Genomic DNA, 23,406 nt, shown 5'->3' with positions numbered 1-23,406 from the left:
ATACTTGGAACTGAGGTCACTTGGAACTCCTATATTCCTGGAATCTGGGTTATTGTATTCTAATTTGCTATACCAGCATTTTGTAGTTATTTTTCCTGTTCATCTCAGATCCCTTATTCAATTGCATGCAAATGCATGTGTACTCCAGCTTTTCCTGTAAGTATTTTCATTTGGAATGTTGTAAGGAAATTTCTAGTATACACACTTGTTGTTCCTCTTTATTCTAGATGACTAGCCTCTGGTTTGCTTGGTCCGTGGGTTCTAGTCTGAGAATTGACTCAGTCTGCATCTGTAAAATGGATCTTGAGTTTCCTTCAGATTCAGTAACCTCATCTTTTCGTTCATTTATTCCCTAACTCTACAGAGGTTAGTGTACAGGTATACCTATTACCTACTTAACTGCTTATATCCTATTCTTAAGGACACCATACTCTTTTACCTACAATTGATCCCTGAGGTTCACACCCATTCTGCCCCCCTTTGACATTCCATGCTTGCTGGCAATCACATCATTATACCCACATTACTTCCTTGAATTAAATGTTGGCACTGGACTCTACTCTTCAGAGATATATCATCTCCATTATTCCTAGGAGGTCAGTTCTCTGATGGTATTCCCTATCACAGACTCTGAATTCAAGGAATAGGAACTATTTACTCATTGATTCTGCTGACTCCCATACTTAATGATTCCTTATTACCTCAGTAAAGAGAGTGCCCCTAAGACCTACTCGGGGTCATATTCAGCCAGTTGGCCTTTCTGGACTTGTGACTATGTGTTTCCACATCTCTGCACCTTTTGAAATCTTCTCCTCAGCTGTATGTGGAGTGTGCTAAGTAAATCTGTGCTGGATATTCATCATTACGTAACATTATCTCAATATTTAGCCACCTAAAATGACATGTATTTATTACCTCACAGTTTCTGTGGATCAGGAATCCTGATGCTGTTCAGATGGGTCTCAGATGGGTATCCTCAACTAGTTAGCTGGCACTAAGGTCTCAAGTGTGGTCTCCACTGGGAAAGAAGTTACTTCTTGCATCACTTACACCAGCAGGAATCAGTTCCTGGAAGGCCACTAGAGTGGGGAACTTGCTTCCTTGCTGGCTGGTGAATGGAGACTGTGCTCAGTTTTCTGTCACAAAGATCTCTCCCACATTTTACCTGGCTTCATCAAAGCCAGTAAAAGAGCGAAAAGGGTTGGCTTTGAGATCAAAGGCACAGTCTTTTGTAGCTCAACCCCATGACATTGCCATCTGCTATGGTTTAGAAGCAAGTTACTCGAGCATAGGGAAATACATGAGGCCATGAACATCAAGAGGTGGAAAGCACTAGGCCTTCTTGGAGTCTGCCTCAGAATTTTTGCATAATATTGAAAGAATCAATATTCCTTTATTTAAAATTTGAAAACATGTAAAACTAAACTATATTGCTTAGAGATGTATACCCAAGGGGTAAAATCATGAAGAAAATTAACAAAAAGATAATATAAAAATCTGGTTAGCGATCACCTGTAGGGTGGAAAGATGGAGATATGGTCCAGAAAAAACATATCAAGGGCTATATTGGTGAAGGTAACATTCTATTTTATGACTTGGGCATTAGGTACAGAGTTTGTGTCAAAATTATTACACTGCACATGTGTATTTTATGCACTATGAAGTATATGTGTTTTTCATAAGAGTTTTTATAAATTCAGTGTGAATTGAAGTGCTTGCTCTATTTACAATTTAAGAAAGGAATACTAGAGAGGAGGAGTCAAGATGGCGGAGAAGTTGCAGGCTGAGAATACTTCAGCTAGCAGGAGATCAGCCAGATAGCTTATCTAAAGATTGCAAACACCTGAAAATCCATCGGCAGATCGAAGAGAAGAAGAACAGCAATTCTGGAAACAGAAAAACAACCACTTTCTGAAAAGTAGGACAGGCGGAGAAGTGAATCCAAAGCGACGGGAAGATAGACCCAGGGGGAGGGGCCGGCTCCCGGCAAGCGGCGGAGCAACCGCGCACAAAATCAGGACTTTTAAAAGTCTGTTCCACTGAGGGACATCGCTCCAGAGGCTAAACCGGGGCGAAGCCCACGCGGGGTCAGCGTGGCCTCAGGTCCCGCAGGGTCACAGAAGGATTGGGGGTGTCTGAGTGTCGCAGAGCTTGCGGGTATTGGAACGGGAAAGCCGGCTACAGAGACAGAGCTGACAGTAAGCTCACAGCTCGGTGTTACCTTGAACCCGTCGCAGGCTCGATGAGCTCGCAGCGCGGCCGGAGGTCAGGCAGACGGGAGTTACTGGGTACTATTCTCTGAGGTTGCACTGAGGAGTGGGACCCCGGGCTCTCGGCTCCTCCAGGCCGGAGACCAGGAGGCCACCATTTGTATTCCCGTCCTCCGGAACTCTACAGAAAGCGCTCAGGGAACAAAAGCTCCTGAAAGCAAACCCGAGCGGATTACTCACTCAGGCCCCGGGTAAGGGTGGTGTAATTCAGCCTGGGGCAGACACTTGAGAATCACTACAAAAGGCCCCTCCCCCAGAAGATCAACAAGAAATCCAGCTGAGACCAAGTTCACCTACCAAGGAGTGCGGTTTCAATACCAAGGAGAGCAGCAGAATTCCAGAGGAGGAGAAAGCAAAGCACGGAACTCATGGCTTTTTCCCTGTGATTTTTTTTAGTCTTGCAGTTAATTTTTTTCTTTTTCATTTTTTATTTTTTTTTCTCGCCTTCTGGAAAAAAATTTTTTTTAACTTTTACCTTTTTCTTTTTTAACGTTTTTTAACTAGTTTATCTAATATATATATTTTTTCTTTTTTATATTTTTCTTAGGTGTTTTCTTTTTTTAATTCTCTTCTTTTCTTTTTTTTATCTTTCTTCCTTTTTGAACCTCTTTTTATCCCCTTTCTCCCCCCTCACGATTTGGGATCTCTTCTAATTTGGTTAAAGCATATTTTCCGGGGGTTGTTGCCACCCTTTTAGTATTTTACTTGCTCCTTCATATACTCTTATCTGGACAAAATGACAAGACGGAAAAATTCAACACACACAAAAAAAGAACAAGAGGCATTCCCGAAGGCTACGTACCTAATCAATACAGACATTGGTAATATGTCAGATCTAGAGTTCAGAATGACAATTCTCAAGGTTGTAGCCGGGCTCGAAAAAGGCATGGAAGACATTAAAGAAACACTCTCGAGAGATATAAAAGCCCTTTCTGGAGAAATAAAAGAACTAAAATCTAACCAAGTTGAAATCAAAAAAGCTATTAATGAGGTGCAATCAAAAATGGAGGCTCTCACTGCTAGGATAAATGAGGCAGAAGAAAGAATTAGTGATATAGAAGACCAAATGACAGAGAATAAAGAAGCTGAGCAAAAGAGGGACAAACAGCTACTGGACCACGAGGGGAGAATTCGAGAGATAAGTGACACCATAAGACGAAACAACATTAGAATAATTGGGATTCCAGAAGAAGAAGAAAGAGAGAGGGGAGCAGAAGGTATACTGGAGAGAATTATTGGGGAGAATTTCCCCAATATGGCAAAGGGAACGAGCATCAAAATTCAGGAGGTTCAGAGAACGCCCCTCAAAATCAATAAGAATAGGCCCACACCCCGTCACCTAATAGTAAAATTTACAAGTCTCAGTGACAAAGAGAAAATCCTGAAAGCAGCCCGGGAAAAGAAGTCTGTAACATACAATGGTAAAAATATTAGATTGGCAGCTGACTTATCCACAGAGACCTGGCAGGCCAGAAAGAGCTGGCATGATATTTTCAGAGCACTAAACGAGAAAAACATGCATCCCAGAATACTATATCCAGCTAGGCTATCATTGAAAATAGAAGGAGAGATTAAAAGCTTCCAGGACAAACAACAACTGAAAGAATTTGCAAACACCAAACCAGCTCTACAGGAAATATTGAAAGGGGTCCTCTAAGCAAAGAGAGAGCCTACAAGTGGTAGATCAGACAGGAACAGAGACCATATACAGTAACAGTCACCTTACAGGCAATACAATGGCCCTAAATTCATATCTCTCAATAGTTACCCTGAATGTGAATGGGCTAAATGCCCCTGTCAAAAGACACAGGGTATCAGAATGGATACAAAAACAAAACCCATCTATATGTTGCCTCCAAGAAACTCATTTTAAGCCCGAACACCTCCAGATTTAAAGTGAGGGGGTGGAAAAGAATTTACCATGCTAATGGACATCAGAAGAAAGCAGGAGTGGCAATCCTTATATCAGATCAATTAGATTTTAAGCCAAAGACTATAATAAGAGATGAGGAAGGACACTATATCATACTCAAAGGGTCTGTCCAACAAGAAGATTTAACAATTTTAAATATATATGCCCCCAATGTGGGAGCAGCCAACTATATAAACCAATTAATAACAAAATCAAAGAAACACATCAACAATAATACAATAATAGTAGGGGACTTTAACACTCCCGTCACTGAAAAGGACAGATCATCCAAGCAAAAGATCAGCAAGGAAATAAAGGCCTTAAACGACACACTGGACCAGATGGACATCACAGATATATTCAGAACATTTCATCCCAAAGCAACAGAATACACATTCTTCTCTAGTGCACATGGAACATTCTCCAGAATAGATCACATCCTCAGTCCTAAATCAGGACTCAACCGGTATCAAAAGATTGGGATCATTCCCTGCATATTTTCAGACCACAATGCTTTAAAGCTAGAACTCAACCACAAAAGGAAGTTTGGAAAGAACCCAAATACATGGAGACTAAACAACATCCTTCTAAAGAATGAATGGGTCAACCGGGAAATTAAAGTAGAATTGAAAAAAATCATGGAACCAAATGATAATGAAAACACAATGGTTCAAAATCTGTGGGAACAACAAAGGCAGTCCTGAGAGAAAAATATATAGCGGTACAAGCCTTTCTCAAGAAACAAGAAAGGTCTCAGGTACACAACCTAACCCTACACCTAAAGGAGCTGGAAAAAGAACAAGAAAGAAACCCTAAGCCCAGCAGGAGAAGAGAAATCATAAAGATCAGAGCAGAAATCAATGAAATAGAAACCAAAAAAAAAAAAAAAAAAAAAAAGGAACAAATCAACGAAACTAGGAGCTGGTTCTTTGAAAGAATTAATAAAATTGATAAACCCCTGGCCAGACTTATCAAAAAGAAAAGAGAAAGGACCCAAATAAATATAATCATGAATGAAAGAGGAGAGATCACAACTAACACCAAAGAAATACAAACTATTATAAGAACATACTATGAGCAACCCTACGCCAATAAATTTGACAATCTGGAAGAAATGGATGCATTCCTAGAAACATATAAACTACCACAACTGAACCAGGAAGAAATAGAAAGCCTGAACAGACCCATAACCAGTAAGGAGATTGAAACAGTCATTAAAAATCTCCAAACAAACAAAAGCCCAGGGCCAGACGACTTCCCGGGGGTATTCTACCAAACATTTAAAGAAGAACTAATTCCTATTCTCCTGAAACTGTTCCAAAAAATAGCAATGGAAGGAAAACTTCCAAACTCATTTTATGAGGCCAGCATCACCTTGATCCCAAAACCAGACAAGGATCCCACCAAAAAAGAAAGCTATAGACCAATATCCTTGATGAACACAGATGCGAAAATACTCAACAAAATACTAGCCAATAGGATTCAACAGTACATTAAAAAGATTATTCACCACGACCAAGTGGGATTTATTCCAGGGCTGCAAGGTTGGTTCAACATCCGCAAATCAGTCAATGTGATACAACTCATCAATAAAAGAAAGAACAAGAACCATATGATACTCCTAATAGATGCTGAAAAAGCATTTGACAAAGTACAGCATCCCTTCCTGATCAAAACTCTTCAAAGTGTAGGGATAGAGGGCACATACCTCAATATCATCAAAGCCATCTATGAAAAACCCACCGCAAATATCATTCTCAATGGAGAAAAACTGAAAGCTTTTCCGCTAAGGTCAGGAACACGGCAAGTATGTCCATTATCACCACTGCTATTCAACATAGTACTAGAAGTCCTAGCCTCAGCAATCAGACAACAAAAGGAAATTAAAGGCATCCAAATCGGCAAAGAAGAAGTCAAATTATCACTCTTCGCAGATGATATGATACTATATGTGGAAAACCCAAAAGACTCCACTCCAAAACTCCTAGAACTTATACAGGAATTCAGTAAAGTGTCAGGATATAAAATCAATGCACAGAAATCAGTTGCATTTCTCTACACCAACAGCAAGACAGAAGAAAGGGAAAGTAAGGAGTCAATCCCATTTACAATTGCACCCCAAACCATAAGATACCTAGGAATAAACCTAACCAAAGAGGCACAGAATCTATACTCAGAAAACTATAAAGTACTCATGAAAGAAATTGAGGAAGACACAAAGAAATGGAAAAATGTTCCATGCTCCTGGATTGGAAGAATAAATATTGTGAAAATGTCTATGCTACCTAAAGCAATCTACACATTTAATGCAATTCCTATCAAAGTACCATCCATCTTTTTCAAAGAAATGGAACAAATAATTCTAAAATTTATATGGAACCTGAAAAGACCTCGAATAGCCAAAGGGATATTGAAAAAGAAAGCCAAAGTTGGTGGCATCACAATTCCGGACTTCAAGCTCTATTACAAAGCTGTCATCATCAAGACAGCATGGTACTGGCACAAAAACAGACACATAGATCAATGGAACAGAATAGAGAGCCCAGGAATAGACCCTCAACTCTACACTCAACTAATCTTCGACAAAGCAGGAAAGAATGTCCAATGGAAAAAAGACAGCCTCTTCAATAAATGGTGCTGGGAAAATTGGACAGCCACATGCAGAAAAATGAAATTGGACCATTTCCTTACACCACACACAAAAATAGACTCAAAATGGATGAAGGACCTCAATGTGCGAAAGGAATCCATCAAAATCCTTGAGGAGAACACAGGCAGCAACCTCTTCGACCTCAGCCGCAGCAACATCTTCCTAGGAACAACGCCAAAGGCAAGGGAAGCAAGGGCAAAAATGAACTATTGGGATTTCATCAAGATCAAAAGCTTTTGCACAGCAAAGGAAACAGTTAACAAAATCAAAAGACAACTGACAGAATGGGAGAAGATATTTGCAAACGACATATCAGATAAAGGACTAGTGTCCAGAATCTATAAAGAACTTAGCAAACTCAACACCCAAAGAACAAATAATCCAATCAAGAAATGGGCAGAGGACATGAACAGACATTTCTGCAAAGAAGACATCCAGATGGCCAACAGACACATGAAAAAGTGCTCCATATCACTCGGCATCAGGGAAATACAAATCAAAACCACAATGAGATATCACCTCACACCAGTCAGAATGGCTAAAATAAACAAGTCAGGAAATGACAGATGCTGGCGAGGATGCGGAGAAAGGGGAACCCTCCTACACTGTTGGTGGGAATGCAAGCTGGTGCAACCTCTCTGGAAAACAGCATGGAGGTTCCTCAAAATGTTGAAAATAGAACTGCCCTATGACCCAGCAATTGCACTATTGGGTATTTACCCTAAAGATACAAACGTAGTGATCCAAAGGGGCACGTGTACTCGAATGTTTATAGCAGCAATGTCCACAATAGCCAAACTATGGAAAGAACCTAGATGTCCATCAACAGATGAATGGATCAAGAAGATGTGGTATATATACACAATGGAATACTATGCAGCCATCAAAAGAAATGAAATCTTGCCATTTGCGACAACATGGATGGAACTAGAGGGTATCATGCTTAGCGAAATAAGTCAAGCGGAGAAAGACAACTATCATATGATCTCCCTGATATGAGGAAGTGGTGATGCAACATGGGGGCTTAAGTGGGTACAAGAAGAATAAATGAAAGAAGATGGGATTGGGAGGGAGACAAACCATAAGTGACTCTTAATCTCACAAAACAAACTGAGGGTTGCTGGGGGGAGGGGGTTTGGGAGAAGGGGGTGGGATTATGGACATTGGGGAGGGTATGTGTTTTGGTGAGTGCTGTGAAGTGTGTAAACCTGGTGATTCACAGACCTGTACCCCTGGAGATAAAAATATATGTTTGTAAAAAATAAAAAATTATATTAAAAAAAAAATTAATCTGTGTCTTCGCCAAATTGTCACCTTGGCTAATTCATCTTAGACACCACTCTTTTAGTTAAATTATACTCCTTTGATGTTGCACTCCTTTGATGTGCAAGCATGTGTGTTCATGTGCACACACACACATGCATGTATGTGATTGTCACAGTTATCTGTAAATTCCTGGGGAGCAAATTCTATATCACATGTATAACCCCAATTACTGGCAACATATGTATCCCAAGATTATCCACTCAACAAATATGCCTTATAAACAAGCAGGAATTTGATAGAGGTACTTCCTCAAAGCTTGAATAAACAGAATAAAGGAATAGGTCTCTAAGGGTACTTGGGTCCTTCAGCGTCAATATCATCTGGGTAAACCTTAGGTTCCACCCTGTAGTTAGAATCTCTGAGAATTGTCCCAACCACATTAATAAGCTCTTTGGATGATATGATGCATGTTCAAGTTAGACTATCACTAAATAAAGGATAAGTAGAAATAGTAACTAAATGAAGTTAAATTGACTAAAATTCATACAGAGGTAAGTTCTGAGGAGAGACACATTGTGATTAGCCAACATTTTCTCTGCTCTGTTGAAGAGTATTTTTAATTAAGAATGGGATGAGTTAGAGAGGAGAAGGGAGTTGGGGGAAACTGGAAGGGGAGAGGTGAACCATGAGAGACTATGGACTCTGAAAAACAATCTGAGGGGTTTGAAGCGGCGGGGGGTGGGAGGTTGGGAGAACCAGGTGGTGGGTATTAGAGAGGGCACGGATTGCATGAAGCACTGGGTGTGGTACAAAAATAATGAATACTGTTATGCTGGAAAATAAATAAATAAGTAAATAAATAAATATGAATTCTTTTACTATTAAAAAAAAAAAGAATGGGATAAGGATGGACTCTGAAAAACAATCTGAGGGGTTTGAAGCGGCGAGGAGTGAGAGGTTGGGGGAACCAGGTGGTGGGTATTAGAGAGGGCAAGGATTGCATGGAGCACTGGGTGTGGTGCAAAAACAATGAATTCTGTTATACTGAAAATTAATTGATTAATTAAAAAAAAACAAGAATGGGATGAGGAATAAAAATGAGGCTATAGCTTCCAGAAACTAAAGACCAGCTGGAGAAAACAACACAAATATATATGACAGCAAAGTAACAATTCTGAGCAATGGAACATGGTAGTGAAAAGAACCATACAGATAACTACCTACCATTGTTTTAGAGTAAAGAACATGATCCAAAGTTTGAGACATCCAAGAAAAGCCATTCCAGTGCCAAAGAGATCAGAAATGTCACACCATGTAGAGCTGTCTCCTCATTCCTCAAAAATGACCCATAATAGAGGTCCTTTTCCTCTTGTCTCATGCCACTTCCCACATGCCACGCTATGCACATATTTCCTCCCCACTGATCATTGGAAGAAATGAACAAGCAGAAATATAATTGCCCTAATCCCATCCTGCAAAGGGATAGGGGACGGAAAGAAATGTGATTGCAAACACTACCTGTCACACAATAGCCCTCTGTGGAGGAAAAGAAGGAGAGAGTGGTCCAAAAGATGCCAGAGGGTGTGAATCAGGAGGAAAAGCAAGCCAGATAGAATTGATCACATCTAGAAAAGAAAATTTGTTTCCAGCACATTTAAACAATTAGTCAAACAGTACTGTATCTGATAATTACTCAAATATTGGGTAAACAACAATAAGGAAGACATGTTGACAAATCACCCTGTTTGGGCAGTATATAAGAGGCCACGGCACAAGACTTCCACACTCAAGACCTTGACTTTCCTGGAAACACACCCAGAACCTCCACCCTCTGACACCATGGTCAACTCCTGCTGTGGCTCCGGCTGCTGCAAGCCCTGCTGCTGCATCTCCAGCTGCTGTCGCCCCTCCTGCTGTGGTTCTAGTTGCTGTGGCTCCAGTTGCTGCCAACCCACCTGCTGCCAGACCACATGCTGCAGAACCACTTGCTGCCGCCCCAGCTGCTGTGTATCCAGCTGCTGCCGCCCCTCCTGCTGTGGTTCCAGCTGCTGCCGCCCCTCCTGCTGTGGTTCCAGCTGCTGCCGCCCCTCCTGCTGCATTTCTAGCTGCTGCCGCCCCTCCTGCTGTGGATCCAGCTGTGGTGGCTCCAGCTGCTGTGGCTCTAGCTGCTGCCGCCCCTCCTGCTGTGGATCCAGCTGCTGCTGCCCCTCCTGCTGCTGTCCCTCCTGCTGCCTGCGCCCAGTCTGTGGTCAGGTCTCCTGCCACACCACTTGCTATCGCCCTACCTGTGTCATCTCCACCTGCCCCCGCCCCATGTGCTGTGCCTCCTCCTGTTGCTGAGTCTCTCTGCGTAAAATCTTTGTGACATATGGATATCTTAATAAGTCACATAAAATGCATTAGAGCCAACCAGTAGCTATGGAATGGACTCCTTAGCTGCCAACTATTCATCTTCTGATTTGGCATTCAGAGTTCCATTCAGTTCTAGGAAATGACAGATTAAAACAACTGTCAAGTGATTTTTAACCCAGGCCCAAATGCATGTATTTTCAGGCCAGCAATGTCTTCATCCTATGTATACACTGATCATGATGCTCTTACATGACATTGTTTTCATATGTTCTTAATAAACAGCCATTTCTCCTGATGCATGCATATGTGCATTTCTGTGTGTGTGTGTGTGTGTCTTTACCTATCACCTCATACCAAAGGCTATCTTGCTTCAAATGCAGGAGAATATGTTAAGAACAGTTACTTACAATGGAATCAAGACTGCACTAGGCATTCGTTGTATGACATGGACAAAATTGCTTAATCTCTCCAAGCCTCAGTTTGCTTTCTCTGAGAAATGGGGACAATACACTATGTTCTTCAAAGATATAAAGACATAATCCAGTAATACAGTTAGCACAGAATAGGACACATAATGTAAGCTCTCAACAAATATTCTTTTTGGTTATTTTTCTTGAAACACTACCCTGGACTAGAACACTATCATAGGATAGTACTGTTACTGTCTTTGATAAAACAGCAAAGAAAGTTTACATAATTGTTTCACGATCCTCTATACCTCAAAATTAAGTTTTAGTATATGTCCCAAATGTCCCTTTTAAAAAAGTATGTTAGATGACATCATAAAGTCACGTAAATTTCACCTGACTATATTTCGACTTCTAGTAAGTTCCTTTGTTGGTTGTGAAAATATCAGGTGTTCTACCTAGCTCAGACACTTTCTCCTCTCCTCTCTAAGCATAAAAACTCTCTTTTAGAATATTAATTATACCTTCTAAATCCAAATTTCTGAAAATCTATGAAGTCCATGGCAACTTTTCCATAAAAATTTAAAAACTTTTCATTAACAGATGCTCAAAATTTTAGAATTTCTAGACCAAAACTCTGTATTTTTTATTAACATATAATGTACTATTTGTTTCAGGGGTACAGGTCTGTGAATCATCAGTCTTACACAATTCACAGCAAAACTCCATATTTTTTGAGTCTCATGAAAATTCTCATGTTCCCGAAGATTCTCATCTTCTTGACGGTTTTTTCCCTCCCACTTTGGCCCTTTATTACCTTGCCTGGTTTTACTTAAAAGAATATTTACAGGATATTTCTTTGAGACTTAGTTTTCTTAGCATCCAGACTCAGGTAAGAATGATCCTCCTTAGGTGATAAAATGTGTCACGATATATATAACAATATAATGTTTATAGAAAGATAAGGGTGTATACATTTTGGTTCTGAAGTACAGCAAAAACATTTTAAATTCAAATTGTACATATATCAGTTTCATCTATTAGCTGAGTTATATTTCCCAAAATTTTAACAAGCACAATTGAGGGTTATTATCTCTAACATTAAAAGAGAAGTAGTAAGAGACAAACCAGATAGGAGTTTATATAAAATGGGGTTCACCCCAACACAGGTTACATATCACATTCTTTGCATATCATAGAAATGTCTGGTAAACATTTTCAGCTTCAACTTACTCTGGAATGTTCTACAGAATACAGCCCTGTCTATTCACACACCAGAATTAACAAATCTTTTATCCTCCCATATGTTCCTCTTTGATAACTACTAATTATAGGATGCAGGCTCTTGTTTTAATGTTATGCTAAATTAGTAGACCTGAATCAAAGAGTGTAAGTTTTATACTGCCTTTTCAGCACTTAAGTATAGGAGGCTTAAAAATTCCTGTTTTTATAACAAGAACTGCGTCACAGCAGGAACAAGATAGCAGTCTGAATCTGTGTAATAAAAGGAGTATTTACAAAAGTGTGGACAGAACTTTTAGGGAAAGCAACAAGGAATAACTTAATACACAGGGCTCATAATAGCAAGGAGCAGTTACCCTATGCCTGAAGACCTATGCAAGGATTTGGGTAAAGTAGTCAAAGGCAGCATGCCAAACTTCTTAGGATTACTACAGAGAGGCACTCAATGTTCAGTAATTTCCATGAGAGAGAGTTGCAGTGCTCTAAAAAAAAAATCCAGAAGTAATACCAGAGATACCTCAGCAGAGAAAACCAAGGTAGAAACAGTTATGAATGGGAAAGTGTGGTTGTGGTCCCACCAACTTTACTGAACACAGAGCTGTGATGGATTTAAAGTGAATAGAGCATGGACTAAGTCTGTCTTTCATCCAGTTTTATTTGTCTTTGTTAAATATGTACCACTGGAATTGCTCAAGCCCTCATAGGTAGTAAACTCTAAGCATACTGAATTCCAGTTCAGGCTGCTCTGATGAAGGTGATAGCTGAAGGGAGCCTTGTAATCCCCACAAACACTTTTAACAGTCCTGTGTATGGGAAGACAGTTCCTGGAGATTAACAACAGACTCCTGGTGATTAAACAGCTCTTTCCCCCAGTTGCTTCTGTTGTAACTAATATATCAGAACTTTATAGGAGGCACAACAAGCTTAGCCAGACTTATATGCCATTCCAGACTTGCCTACTGCGTTCTTTTCCATGCCAGTTTCAGCTTCTGCCATGTATGGCAGAGAATCAAGTAAAGATTTATGGTTTGGCTACACAGATGTTTGTGTTCACTAGCACATTGCCATAATCTAGTGAGGTAGGCTTGGACTTGATAACCATTAATAGCAAGTTAGTACTATATATTGATAATTGTGGCATTCATGAGTGAAAAATCATCAATGAATTTGAAAAAGCAAGTCCAGAAATAGACCCAAATACATAAGGAGATTTAGTATATGAAAAGGTGGTATCTTAAATCAGAAGGGGGGAAAAATGCATTGCTTAGTAAGTGGTGCTAAGTTATGGTCACATCAGATTTAAAAACATTTAAACCTCACATCTTGGTATCCTGATGGATTAAATATTTGAAAATATAAAACATGAAACTTTGAACAGAAGAAATTATAAAGCAATGTTTATTCAAAGTTATAACTGGAACAGTCTTTCAAAGTATGACACCAACCCAGAAGTCATAAAAGAAGTATCATACATAATCTCAAAAGACTAAAAGCAAAATAAATATCCAGCAGTGGAAAACTGATTTAATAAATTATAATACCTTCATAAATGAAATACAATGCTACCATAACAAAACCAAAAGACAACTGACAGAATGGGAGAAGATATTTGCAAACGACATATCAGATAAAGGGCTAGTATCCAAAATCTACAAAGAGCTTAGCAAACTTAATACCCAAAGAACAAATAATCCAATAAAGAAATGGGCAGAGGGCATGAACAGACACTTCTGCAAGAAAGACATCCAGATGGCCAACAGACACATGAAAAAGTGCTCCACATCACTAAGCATCAGCGAAATACAAATCAAAACCACAATGAGATATCACCTCCCACCAGTCAGAAAGGCTAAAATTAACAAGTCAGGAATGACAGATGCTGGTGAAGATGCGAAGAAAAGGGAACCCTCCTACATTGTTGGTGGGAATGCAAGCTCGTGCAGCCACTCTGGAAAACAGCATGGAGGTTCCTCAAAAAGCTGAAAATAGAGCTACCCTATGACCCAGCAATTGCACTACTGGGTATTTACCCTAAAGATACAAATACAGTGATCCCAAGGGACACGTGCACCTGAATGTTTATAGCAGCAATGTCCACAATAGCCAAACTACGGAAAGAACCTAGATGTCCATCAACAGACGAATGGATAAAGAAGATGTGATATATATACATACACACACAATGGAATACTATGCAGCCATCAAAAGAAATGAAATCCTGCCATTTGAGACAATGTGGATGGAACTACAGGATATTATGCTGAGCGAAATTAGTCAATCAGAGAAAGACAACGATCATATGATCTCCCTGATATGAGGAAGTAGAGATGCAACATGGGAGGGTTGGGGGTAGGAAAAGAATAAGTGAAACAAGATGGGATCGGGAGGGAAACAAATCATAAGAGACTCTTAATCTCACAAAACAAACTGAGGGATGCTGGGGAGTGCGGAAGGGGGCAGGGAGAGAGTAGTGGGGTTATGGACATTGAGGAGGGTATGTGCTATGGTGAGTGCTGTGAAGTGTGTAAACCTGGTGATTCACAGACCTGTACCCTGGGGCTAATAATACATTATATTAAAAAAATAAAATTAAAAAATACATTACAAAAAATACAACATACAAAAAATACATTAAAAAATAAAAAATATTTGGGCGCCTGGGTGGCTCAGTGGGTTAAGCCGCTGCCTTCGGCTCAGGTCATGATCTCAGGGTCCTGGGATCGAGTCCCGCATCGGGCTCTCTGCTCAGCAGGGAGCCTGCTTCCCTCTCTCTCTCTCTCTGCCTGCCTCTCCATCTACTTGTGATTTCTCTCTGTCAAATAAATAAATAAAATCTTTAAAAAAAAATAAATAAAAAATAAAAAATATTTGAAAAGAAAGAAAGAATGGCAAAGCGATCTATATACTACCTGAACACTTCATGTGAAAAAACAAAGCAGGAAGATCATGACTGATGTACTACCATTTGTATAGATGAAAAAAATGAATAAACATTCTTATTCCTTATGTGTTAAATATCTTCAGAATGAGTAACAAAAAACTGGAAGCTCTGGTTGCCTTCAAAAGGGGGAACCTAGGTGCCTGTTGAAGAAAGGTGAGAGGAATACATGTGAAAAAATTATATTCAAGATGTTTAAATTTTAAAATATAAAAGATGCAAAATATAAAAATATTTCACCAGAGACTCGTTCTTTTGGTTTTTACCCTCTACTTCTTCCCTATCCAAGACAATGCTAAGCAACCTTTGAACTTTTGCTACATTCCTTCTAAAGGAGATTTCTTTTCATGTCTTAGCAATGCTGGTCTTGCCAAAGCTTATGTGGATAGAGGGGTGGACACAGAGCTACAACACACAGCCCAGCTCAGTGATTATAACTAGAGGCCTGATTCAAACAGTGCGAAGACTTGAGGTTGGGAGAAAGTTTTCATTCCCCCAGGGGAAAATGGTAGGCACCACTGTGGCATCAAATCATAATTCAGTTGCCTCGTTTGAGGCAGCTTTCCTGGGTATGCACTTTCCCTACTATCTAAGAGAAGAATTAAATAATCAGCAAGCATGTTTGGGGTATAGAGATAAATTCCAAGGGAACTGTTAAAGTATTACATGGTCTCCTTTATTACAATATAAATAACATCATCTGGAAGGGACTACAGATTTTAGTTTGAATTATTTAGAAAAATGCATGATGGTCGCAGCTAATTCCAAAAAGAAACAGAAAAATATTATAAGAATAGTGAACATCAGGGGGCTCTTAGACCCTTAGGCCCATGAAAGAGAATCTGAAATCCCCCAGAATACATGTCCATAGATATTTGCTGACAGTGGGGTTTCAAACGACTCTATGTAAGTTTCATGCTTATTTGTATGTTAATAATGTACAGTGCATTATTAACCTAGGGTAACATGAAGGTAAAGACAATTTCTTTCCCATCTGACTTTTCAGAGGCAGAGTATACAGAGCTTAAAAATGTGGACTCCAGTGCTGGGCTGCCTGGAAACAAATCAGTTTCCTATTTATTGGTTTTAATTCTCCCTGTGCCTCAGTTTCCTCATCTGTAAAGGGGAGATTATAGTGAAGCTTACTGCACTGGGCAGTTAGTACTGGCAAATGCGCTAATCTGTATAAACCACTGAAACAACTGCATAACGTGCTGGGTGTTGTGTTACTGCAGCATCTAGCAAAGTACTCAGCAGGTAATACTCAGAGCCTGGAGAAGGAAGCAAAGAAGGACAAGTTTTCCACAATCCATTGTGTTTTCATTTTGTGTAGGCTCCTTAAAAGAACAGGTATAATCAGTGTGTAATTATGCCAACTATCTCTTCCTTATCTCTAAATGGCTCCAGTTCTTTTTTTAGCACATAAATGCTTTCTAATTTATGTATCCATTAAAACTTCAAATTACTGGCTTTTATGAGGAAAAGGCATGCATTGTATACATGGAGAGTTATAAAATACATAAAAAATGGATGGAGTATGTTTTATCAGTTTTTTTTTATAAACATATATTTTTATCCCCAGGGGTACAGGTCTGTGAATCACCAGGTTTACACACTTCACAGCACTCACCAAAGCACATACCCTCCCCAATGTCCATAATCCCACCCTCTTCTCCCAAACCCCCTCCCCCCAGCAACCCTCAGTTTGTTTTGTGAGATTAAGAGTCACTTATGGTTTGTCTCCCTCCCAATCCCATCTTGTTTCATTGATTCTTCTCCTACCCACTTAAGCCCCCATGTTGCATCACCACTTCCTCATATCAGGGAGATCATATGATAGTTGTCTTTCTCTGCTTGACTTATTTCGCTAAGCATGATACGCTCTAGTTCCATCCATGTTGTCGCAAATGGCAAGATTTCATTTCTTTTGATGGCTGCATATTCCATTGTGTATATATACCACATCTTCTTGATCTATTCATCTGTTGATGGGCATCTAGGTTCTTTCCATAGTTTGGCTATTGTGGACATTGCTGCTATAAACATTCGGGTGCACGTGCCCCTTTGGATAACTACGTTTGTATCTTTAGGGTAAATACCCAGTAGTGCAATTGCTGGGTCATAGGGCAGTTCTATTTTCAACATTTTGAGGAACCTCCATGCTGTTTTCCAGAGAGGTTGCACCAGCTTGCATTCCCACCAACAGTGTAGGAGGGTTCCCCTTTCTCCGCATCCTCGCCAGCATCTGTCATTTCCTGACTTGTTGATTTTAGCCATTCTGACTGGTGTGAGGTGATATCTCATTGTGGTTTTGATTTGTATTTCCCTGATGCCGAGTGATATGGAGCACTTTTTCATGTGTCTGTTGGCCATCTGGATGTCTTCTTTGCAGAGATGTCTGTTCATGTCCTCTGCCCATTTCTTGATTGGATTATTTGTTCTTTGGGTGTTGAGTTTGCTAAGTTCTTTATAGATTCTGGACACTAGTCCTTTATCTGATATGTCGTTTGCAAATATCTTCTCCCATTCTGTCAGTTGTCTTTTGATTTTGTTAACTGTTTCCTTTGCTGTGCAAAAGCTTTTGATCTTGATGAAATCCCAATAGTTCATTTTTGCCCTTGCTTCCCTTGCCTTTGGCGTTGTTCCTAGGAAGATGTTGCTGCGGCTGAGGTCGAAGAGGTTGCTGCCTGTGTTCTCCTCAAGGATTTTGATGGATTCCTTTCGCACATTGAGGTCCTTCATCCATTTTGAGTCTATTTTTGTGTGTGGTGTAAGGAAATGGTCCAATTTCATTTTTCTGCATGTGGCTGTCCAATTTTCCCAGCACCATTTATTGAAGAGGCTGTCTTTTTTCCATTGGACATTGGACATTCTTTCCTGTTTGTCGAAGATTAGTTGAGGGTCTATTCCTGGGCTCTCTATTCTGTTCCATTGATCTATGTGTCTGTTTTTGTGCCAGTACCATGCTGTCTTGATGATGACAGCTTTGTAATAGACTTGAAGTCTGGAATTGTGATGCCACCAACTTTGGCTTTTTTTTCCAATATCCCTTTAGCTATTCGAGGTCTTTTCTGGTTCCATATAAATTTTAGAATTATTTGTTCCATTTCTTTGAAAAAGATGGATGGTACTTTGATAGGATTGCCTTAAATGTGTAGATTGCTTTAGGTAGCATAGACATTTTCACAATATTTATTCTTCCAATCCAGGAGCATGGAACATTTTTCCATTTCTTTGTGTCTTCCTCAATTTCTTTCATGAGTACTTTATAGTTTTCTGAGTATAGATTCTGTGCCTCTTTGGTTAGGTTTATTCCTAGGTATCTTATGGTTTGGGGTGCAATTGTAAATGGGATTGACTCCTTACTTTCCCTTTCTTCTGTCTTGCTGTTGGTGTAGAGAAATGCAACTGATTTCTGTGCATTGATTTTATATCCTGACACTTTACTGAATTCCTGTATAAATTCTAGCAGTTTTGGAGTGGAGTCTTTTGGGTTTTCCACATATAGTATCATATCATCTGTGAAGAGTGATAATTTGACTTCGTCTTTACCAATTCGGATGCCTTTAATTTCCTTTTGTTGTCTGATTGCTGAGGCTAGGACTTCTAGTACTATGTTGAATAGCAGTGGTGATAATGGACATACCTGCCGTGTTCCTGACCTTAGCGGAAAAGCTTTCAGGTTTTCTCCATTGAGAATGATATTTGCGGTGGGTTTTTCATAGATGGCTTTGATGATATTGAGGTATGTGCCCTCTATCCCTACACTTTGAAGAGTTTTGATCAGGAAGGGATGCTGTACTTTGTCAAATGCTTTTTCAGCATCTATTAAGAGTATCATATGGTTCTTGTTCTTTCTTTTATTGATGTGTTGTATCACATTGACTGATTTGCGGATGTTGAACCAACCTTGCAGCCCTGGAATAAATCCCACTTGGTCGTGGTGAATAATCTTTTTAATGTACTGTTGAATCCTATTGGCTAGTATTTTGTTGAGTATTTTCGCATCTGTGTTCATCAAGGATATTGGTCTATAGCTCTCTTTTTTGGTGGGATCCTTGCCTGGTTTTGGGATCAAGGTGATGCTGGCCTCATAAAATGAGTTTGGAAGTTTTCCTTCCATTGCTATTTTTTGGAACAGTTTCAGGAGAATAGGAATTAGTTCTTCTTTAAATGTTTGGTAGAATTCCCCCGGGAAGTCGTCTGGCCCTGGGCTTTTGTTTGTTTGGAGATTTTTAATGACTGTTTCAATCTCCTTACTGGTTATGGGTCTGTTCAGGCTTTCTATTTCTTCCTGGTTCAGTTGTGGTAGTTTATATGTTTCTAGGAATGCATCCATTTCTTCCAGATTGTCAAATTTATTGCCGTAGAGTTGTTCATAGTATGTTCTTATAATAGTTTGTATTTCTTTGGTGTTAGTTGTGATCTCTCCTCTTTCATTCATGATTATATTTATTTGGGTCCTTTCTCTTGTCTTTTTGATAAGTCTGGCCAGGGGTTTATCAATTTTATTAATTCTTTCAAAGAACCAGCTCCTAGTTTCGTTGATTTGTTCTATTGTTTTTTTGGTTTCTATTTCATTGATTTCTTCTCTGATCTTTATGATTTCTCTTCTCCTGCTGGGCTTAGGGTTTCTTTCTTGTTCTTTCTCCAGCTCCTTTAGGTGTAGGGTTAGGTTGTATACCTGAGACCTTTCTTGTTTCTTGAGAAAGGCTTGTACCGCTATATATTTTCCTCTCAGGACTGCTTTTGTTGTGTCCCACAGATTTTGAACCATTGTATTTTCATTATTTTTTGTTTCCATGATTTTTCTCAATTTTTCTTTAATTTCCCGGTTGATCCATTCATTCTTTAGAAGGATGCTGTTTAGTCTCCATGTATTTGGGTTCTTTCCAAACTTCCTTTTGTGGTTGAGTTCTAGCTTTAGAGCATTGTGGTCTGAAAATATGCAGGGAATGATCCCAATCTTTTGATACCAGCTGAGTCCTGATTTAGGACCGTGTATGTGATCTATTCTGGAGAATGTTCCATGTGCACTAGAGAAGAATGTGTATTCTGTTGCTTTGGGATGAAATGTTCTGAATATATCTGTGATGTCCATCTGGTCCAGTGTGTCGTTTAAGGCCTTTATTTCCTTGCTGATCTTTTGCTTGGATGATCTGTCCTTTTCAGTGACGGGAGTGTTAAAGTCCCCTACTATTATTGTATTATTGTTGATGTGTTTCTTTGATTTTGTTATTAATTGGTTTATATAGTTGGCTGCTCCCACATTGGGGGCATATATATTTAAAATTGTTAAATCTTCTTGTTGGACAGACCCTTTGAGTATGATATGGTGTCCTTCCTCATCTCTTATTATAGTCTTTGGCTTAAAATCTAATTGATCTGATATAAGGATTGCCACTCCTGCTTTCTTCTGATGTCCATTAGCATGGTAAATTCTTTTCCACCCCCTCACTTTAAATCTGGAGGTGTCTTCGGGCTTAAAATGAGTTTCTTGGAGGCAACATATAGATGGGTTTTGTTTTTGTATCCATTCTGATACCCTGTGTCTTTTGACAGGGGCATTTAGCCCATTCACATTCAGGGTAACTATTGAGAGATATGAATTTAGGGCCATTGTATTGCCTGTAAGGTGACTGTTACTGTATATGGTCTCTGTTCCTGTCTGATCTACCACTTGTAGGCTCTCTCTTTGCTTAGAGGACCCCTTTCAAGATTTCCTGTAGAGCTGGTTTGGTGTTTGCAAATTCTTTCAGTTGTTGTTTGTCCTGGAAGCTTTTAATCTCTCCTTCTATTTTCAATGATAGCCTAGCTGGATATAGTATTCTGGGATGCATGTTTTTCTCGTTTAGTGCTCTGAAAATATCATGCCAGCTCTTTCTGGCCTGCCAGGTCTCTGTGGATAAGTCAGCTGCCAATCTAATATTTTTACCATTGTATGTTACAGACTTCTTTTCCCGGGCTGCTTTCAGGATTTTCTCTTTGTCACTGAGACTTGTAAATTTTACTATTAGGTGACGGGGTGTGGGCCTATTCTTATTGATTTTGAAGGGCGTTCTCTGAACCTCCTGAATTTTGATGCTCATTCCCTTTGCCATATTGGGGAAATTCTCCCCAATAATTCTCTCCAGTATACCTTCTGCTCCCCTCTCTCTTTCTTCTTCTTCTGGAATCCCAATTATTCTAATGTTGTTTCGTCTTATGGTGTCACTTATCTCTCGAATTCTCCCCTCGTGGTCCAGTAGCTGTTTGTCCCTCTTTTGCTCAGCTTCTTTATTCTCTGTCATTTGGTCTTCTATATCACTAATTCTTTCTTCTGCCTCATTTATCCTAGCAGTGAGAGCCTCCATTTTTGATTGCACCTCATTAATAGCTTTTTTGATTTCAACTTGGTTAGATTTTAGTTCTTTTATTTCTCCAGAAAGGGCTTTTATATCTCTCGAGAGTGTTTCTTTAATGTCTTCCATGCCTTTTTCGAGCCCGGCTAGAACCTTGAGAATTGTCATTCTGAACTCTAGATCTGACATATTACCAATGTCTGTATTGATTAGGTACATAGCCTTCGGGAATGCCTCTTGTTCTTTTTTTTTGTGTGTTGAATTTTTCCGTCTTGTCATTTTGTCCAGATAAGAGTATATGAAGGAGCAAGTAAAATACTAAAAGGGTGGCAACAACCCCCGGACAATATGCTTTAACCAAATTAGAAGAGATCCCAAATCGTGAGGGGGGAGAAAGGGGATAAAAAGAGGTTCAAAAAGGAAGAAAGAAAAAAGAAAGATAAAAAAAAGAAAAGAAGAGAATTAAAAAAAGAAAACACCTAAGAAAAATATAAAAAAGAAAAAATATATATATTAGATAAACTAGTTAAAAAACGTTAAAAAAGAAAAAGGTAAAAGTTAAAAAAAAATTTTTCCAGAAGGCGAGAATAAAAACAAAAAATGAAAAAGAAAAAAATTAAATTAACTGCAAGACTAAAAAAAAATCACAGGGAAAAAGCCATGAGTTCCGTGCTTTGCTTTTTCCTCCTCTGGAATTCTGCTGCTCTCCTTGGTATTGAAACCGCACTCCTTGGTAGGTGAACTTGGTCTCAGCTGGATTTCTTGTTGATCTTCTGGGGGAGGGGCCTGTTGTAGTGATTCTCAAGTGTCTTTGCCCCAGGTGGAATTACACCGCCCTTTCCCGGGGACTGGTCTGAGTAATCTGCTCGGGTTTGCTTTCAGGAGCTTTTGTTCCCTGAGCGCTTTCCGCTTTCCGTAGAGTTCTGCAGGGCGGGAATACAAATACAGCCTCCTGGTCTCTGGCCCGAAGGAGCCGAGAGCCCAGTGCTGCACTCCTCAGTGCGCCCTCAGAGAACAGCGCCCAGTTACTCCCGTCTGCCTGACCTCCGGCCGCGCTCCAAGCTCACCAAGCCTGCGACCGGTTTAAGGTCACCCCGAGCTTACTGTCGGCTCTGTCTCTGTAGCCGGCTTTCCCGTTCCAATACCCGCAAGCTCTGCGACACTCAGACACCCCCGATCCTTCTGTGACCCTGCAGGACCTGAGGCCACGCTGACCCCATGTGGGCTTTGCCCCGGGTAGCCTCTGGAGCGATGTCCCTCAGTGGAACAGACTTTTAAAAGTCCTGATTTTGTGCGCCCTTGCTCCGCCGCTTGCGGGGAGCCGGCTCCTCCCCCCCGGGGTCTATCTTCCCGTCGCTTTGGATTCACTTCTCCGCCGGTCCTACCTTTCAGAAAGTGGTTGTTTTTCTGTTTCCAGAATTGCTGTTCTTCTTCTCTTCGATCTGCCGATGGATTTTCAGGTGTTTGCAATCTTTAGATAAGCTATCTAGCTGATCTCCGGCTAGCTGAAGTAGTCTCAGCCTGCTACTTCTCCGCCATCTTGACTCTCAATCACCTGTTTTATAAGTTTTATGAAAAACCTTCCTTATACCTCTATCTTCAATTTGGTTCAAGTGTTTCCTTTGAAGTGACTCTATTATGCTCATTATCATCACCGGAGGCTATAAGCACTCCACTCACCGTGCTCCACTTCAACCTTAGCATCTGTCCCCAGAAAACCAAGTGTATTTTGGCATTTCTAATGGCAAATAAAAAACTTAAAGTAAACTATATATGGCATGTATATATTGCATTCCTGCCTAATGGCTTTTAATATACCCACCATTTTTCCTGAAATTTAAGACTCTCTCCTTCACTCTCTCTATACACTCTATCCCTCATTCTAGCAATCTCAATTTATCTCTCACTACTTCTTACATTCCAGACACTTCCCTCTCACCATCACAAGCCAGAGTTATGCCCCTTATCAACTGTTGTTCTTTCTCTTGAACAACAAAAGGTCAATGCATCTTCTCTGATGGCTGAGAC

General features: G+C 39.9%; 1 protein-coding gene across 1 annotated transcript in view; it reads left to right on the top strand.

Moving 5' to 3' along the window:
- Nucleotides 1–23,406, top strand: part of LOC309851446 (uncharacterized protein) — a gene marked incomplete at both ends in the record, with an annotated part of 110,077 nt that overhangs the window by 10,870 nt on the left and 75,801 nt on the right. Inside the window, 2 exon segments of the mRNA XM_082706766.1 lie at nucleotides 10,024–10,225; nucleotides 10,228–10,235. Of these exon segments, the coding sequence (XP_082562892.1) occupies nucleotides 10,024–10,225; nucleotides 10,228–10,235 (210 nt within the window).

Source organism: Mustela nivalis (genome assembly GCF_964662115.1).
Source record: "Mustela nivalis genome assembly, chromosome: 17".
NCBI lineage: Eukaryota > Metazoa > Chordata > Mammalia > Carnivora > Mustelidae > Mustela > Mustela nivalis.
The sequence above is the reverse complement of the archived record's forward strand: the minus strand, read 5'-3'. Positions and strand labels throughout refer to the sequence as shown.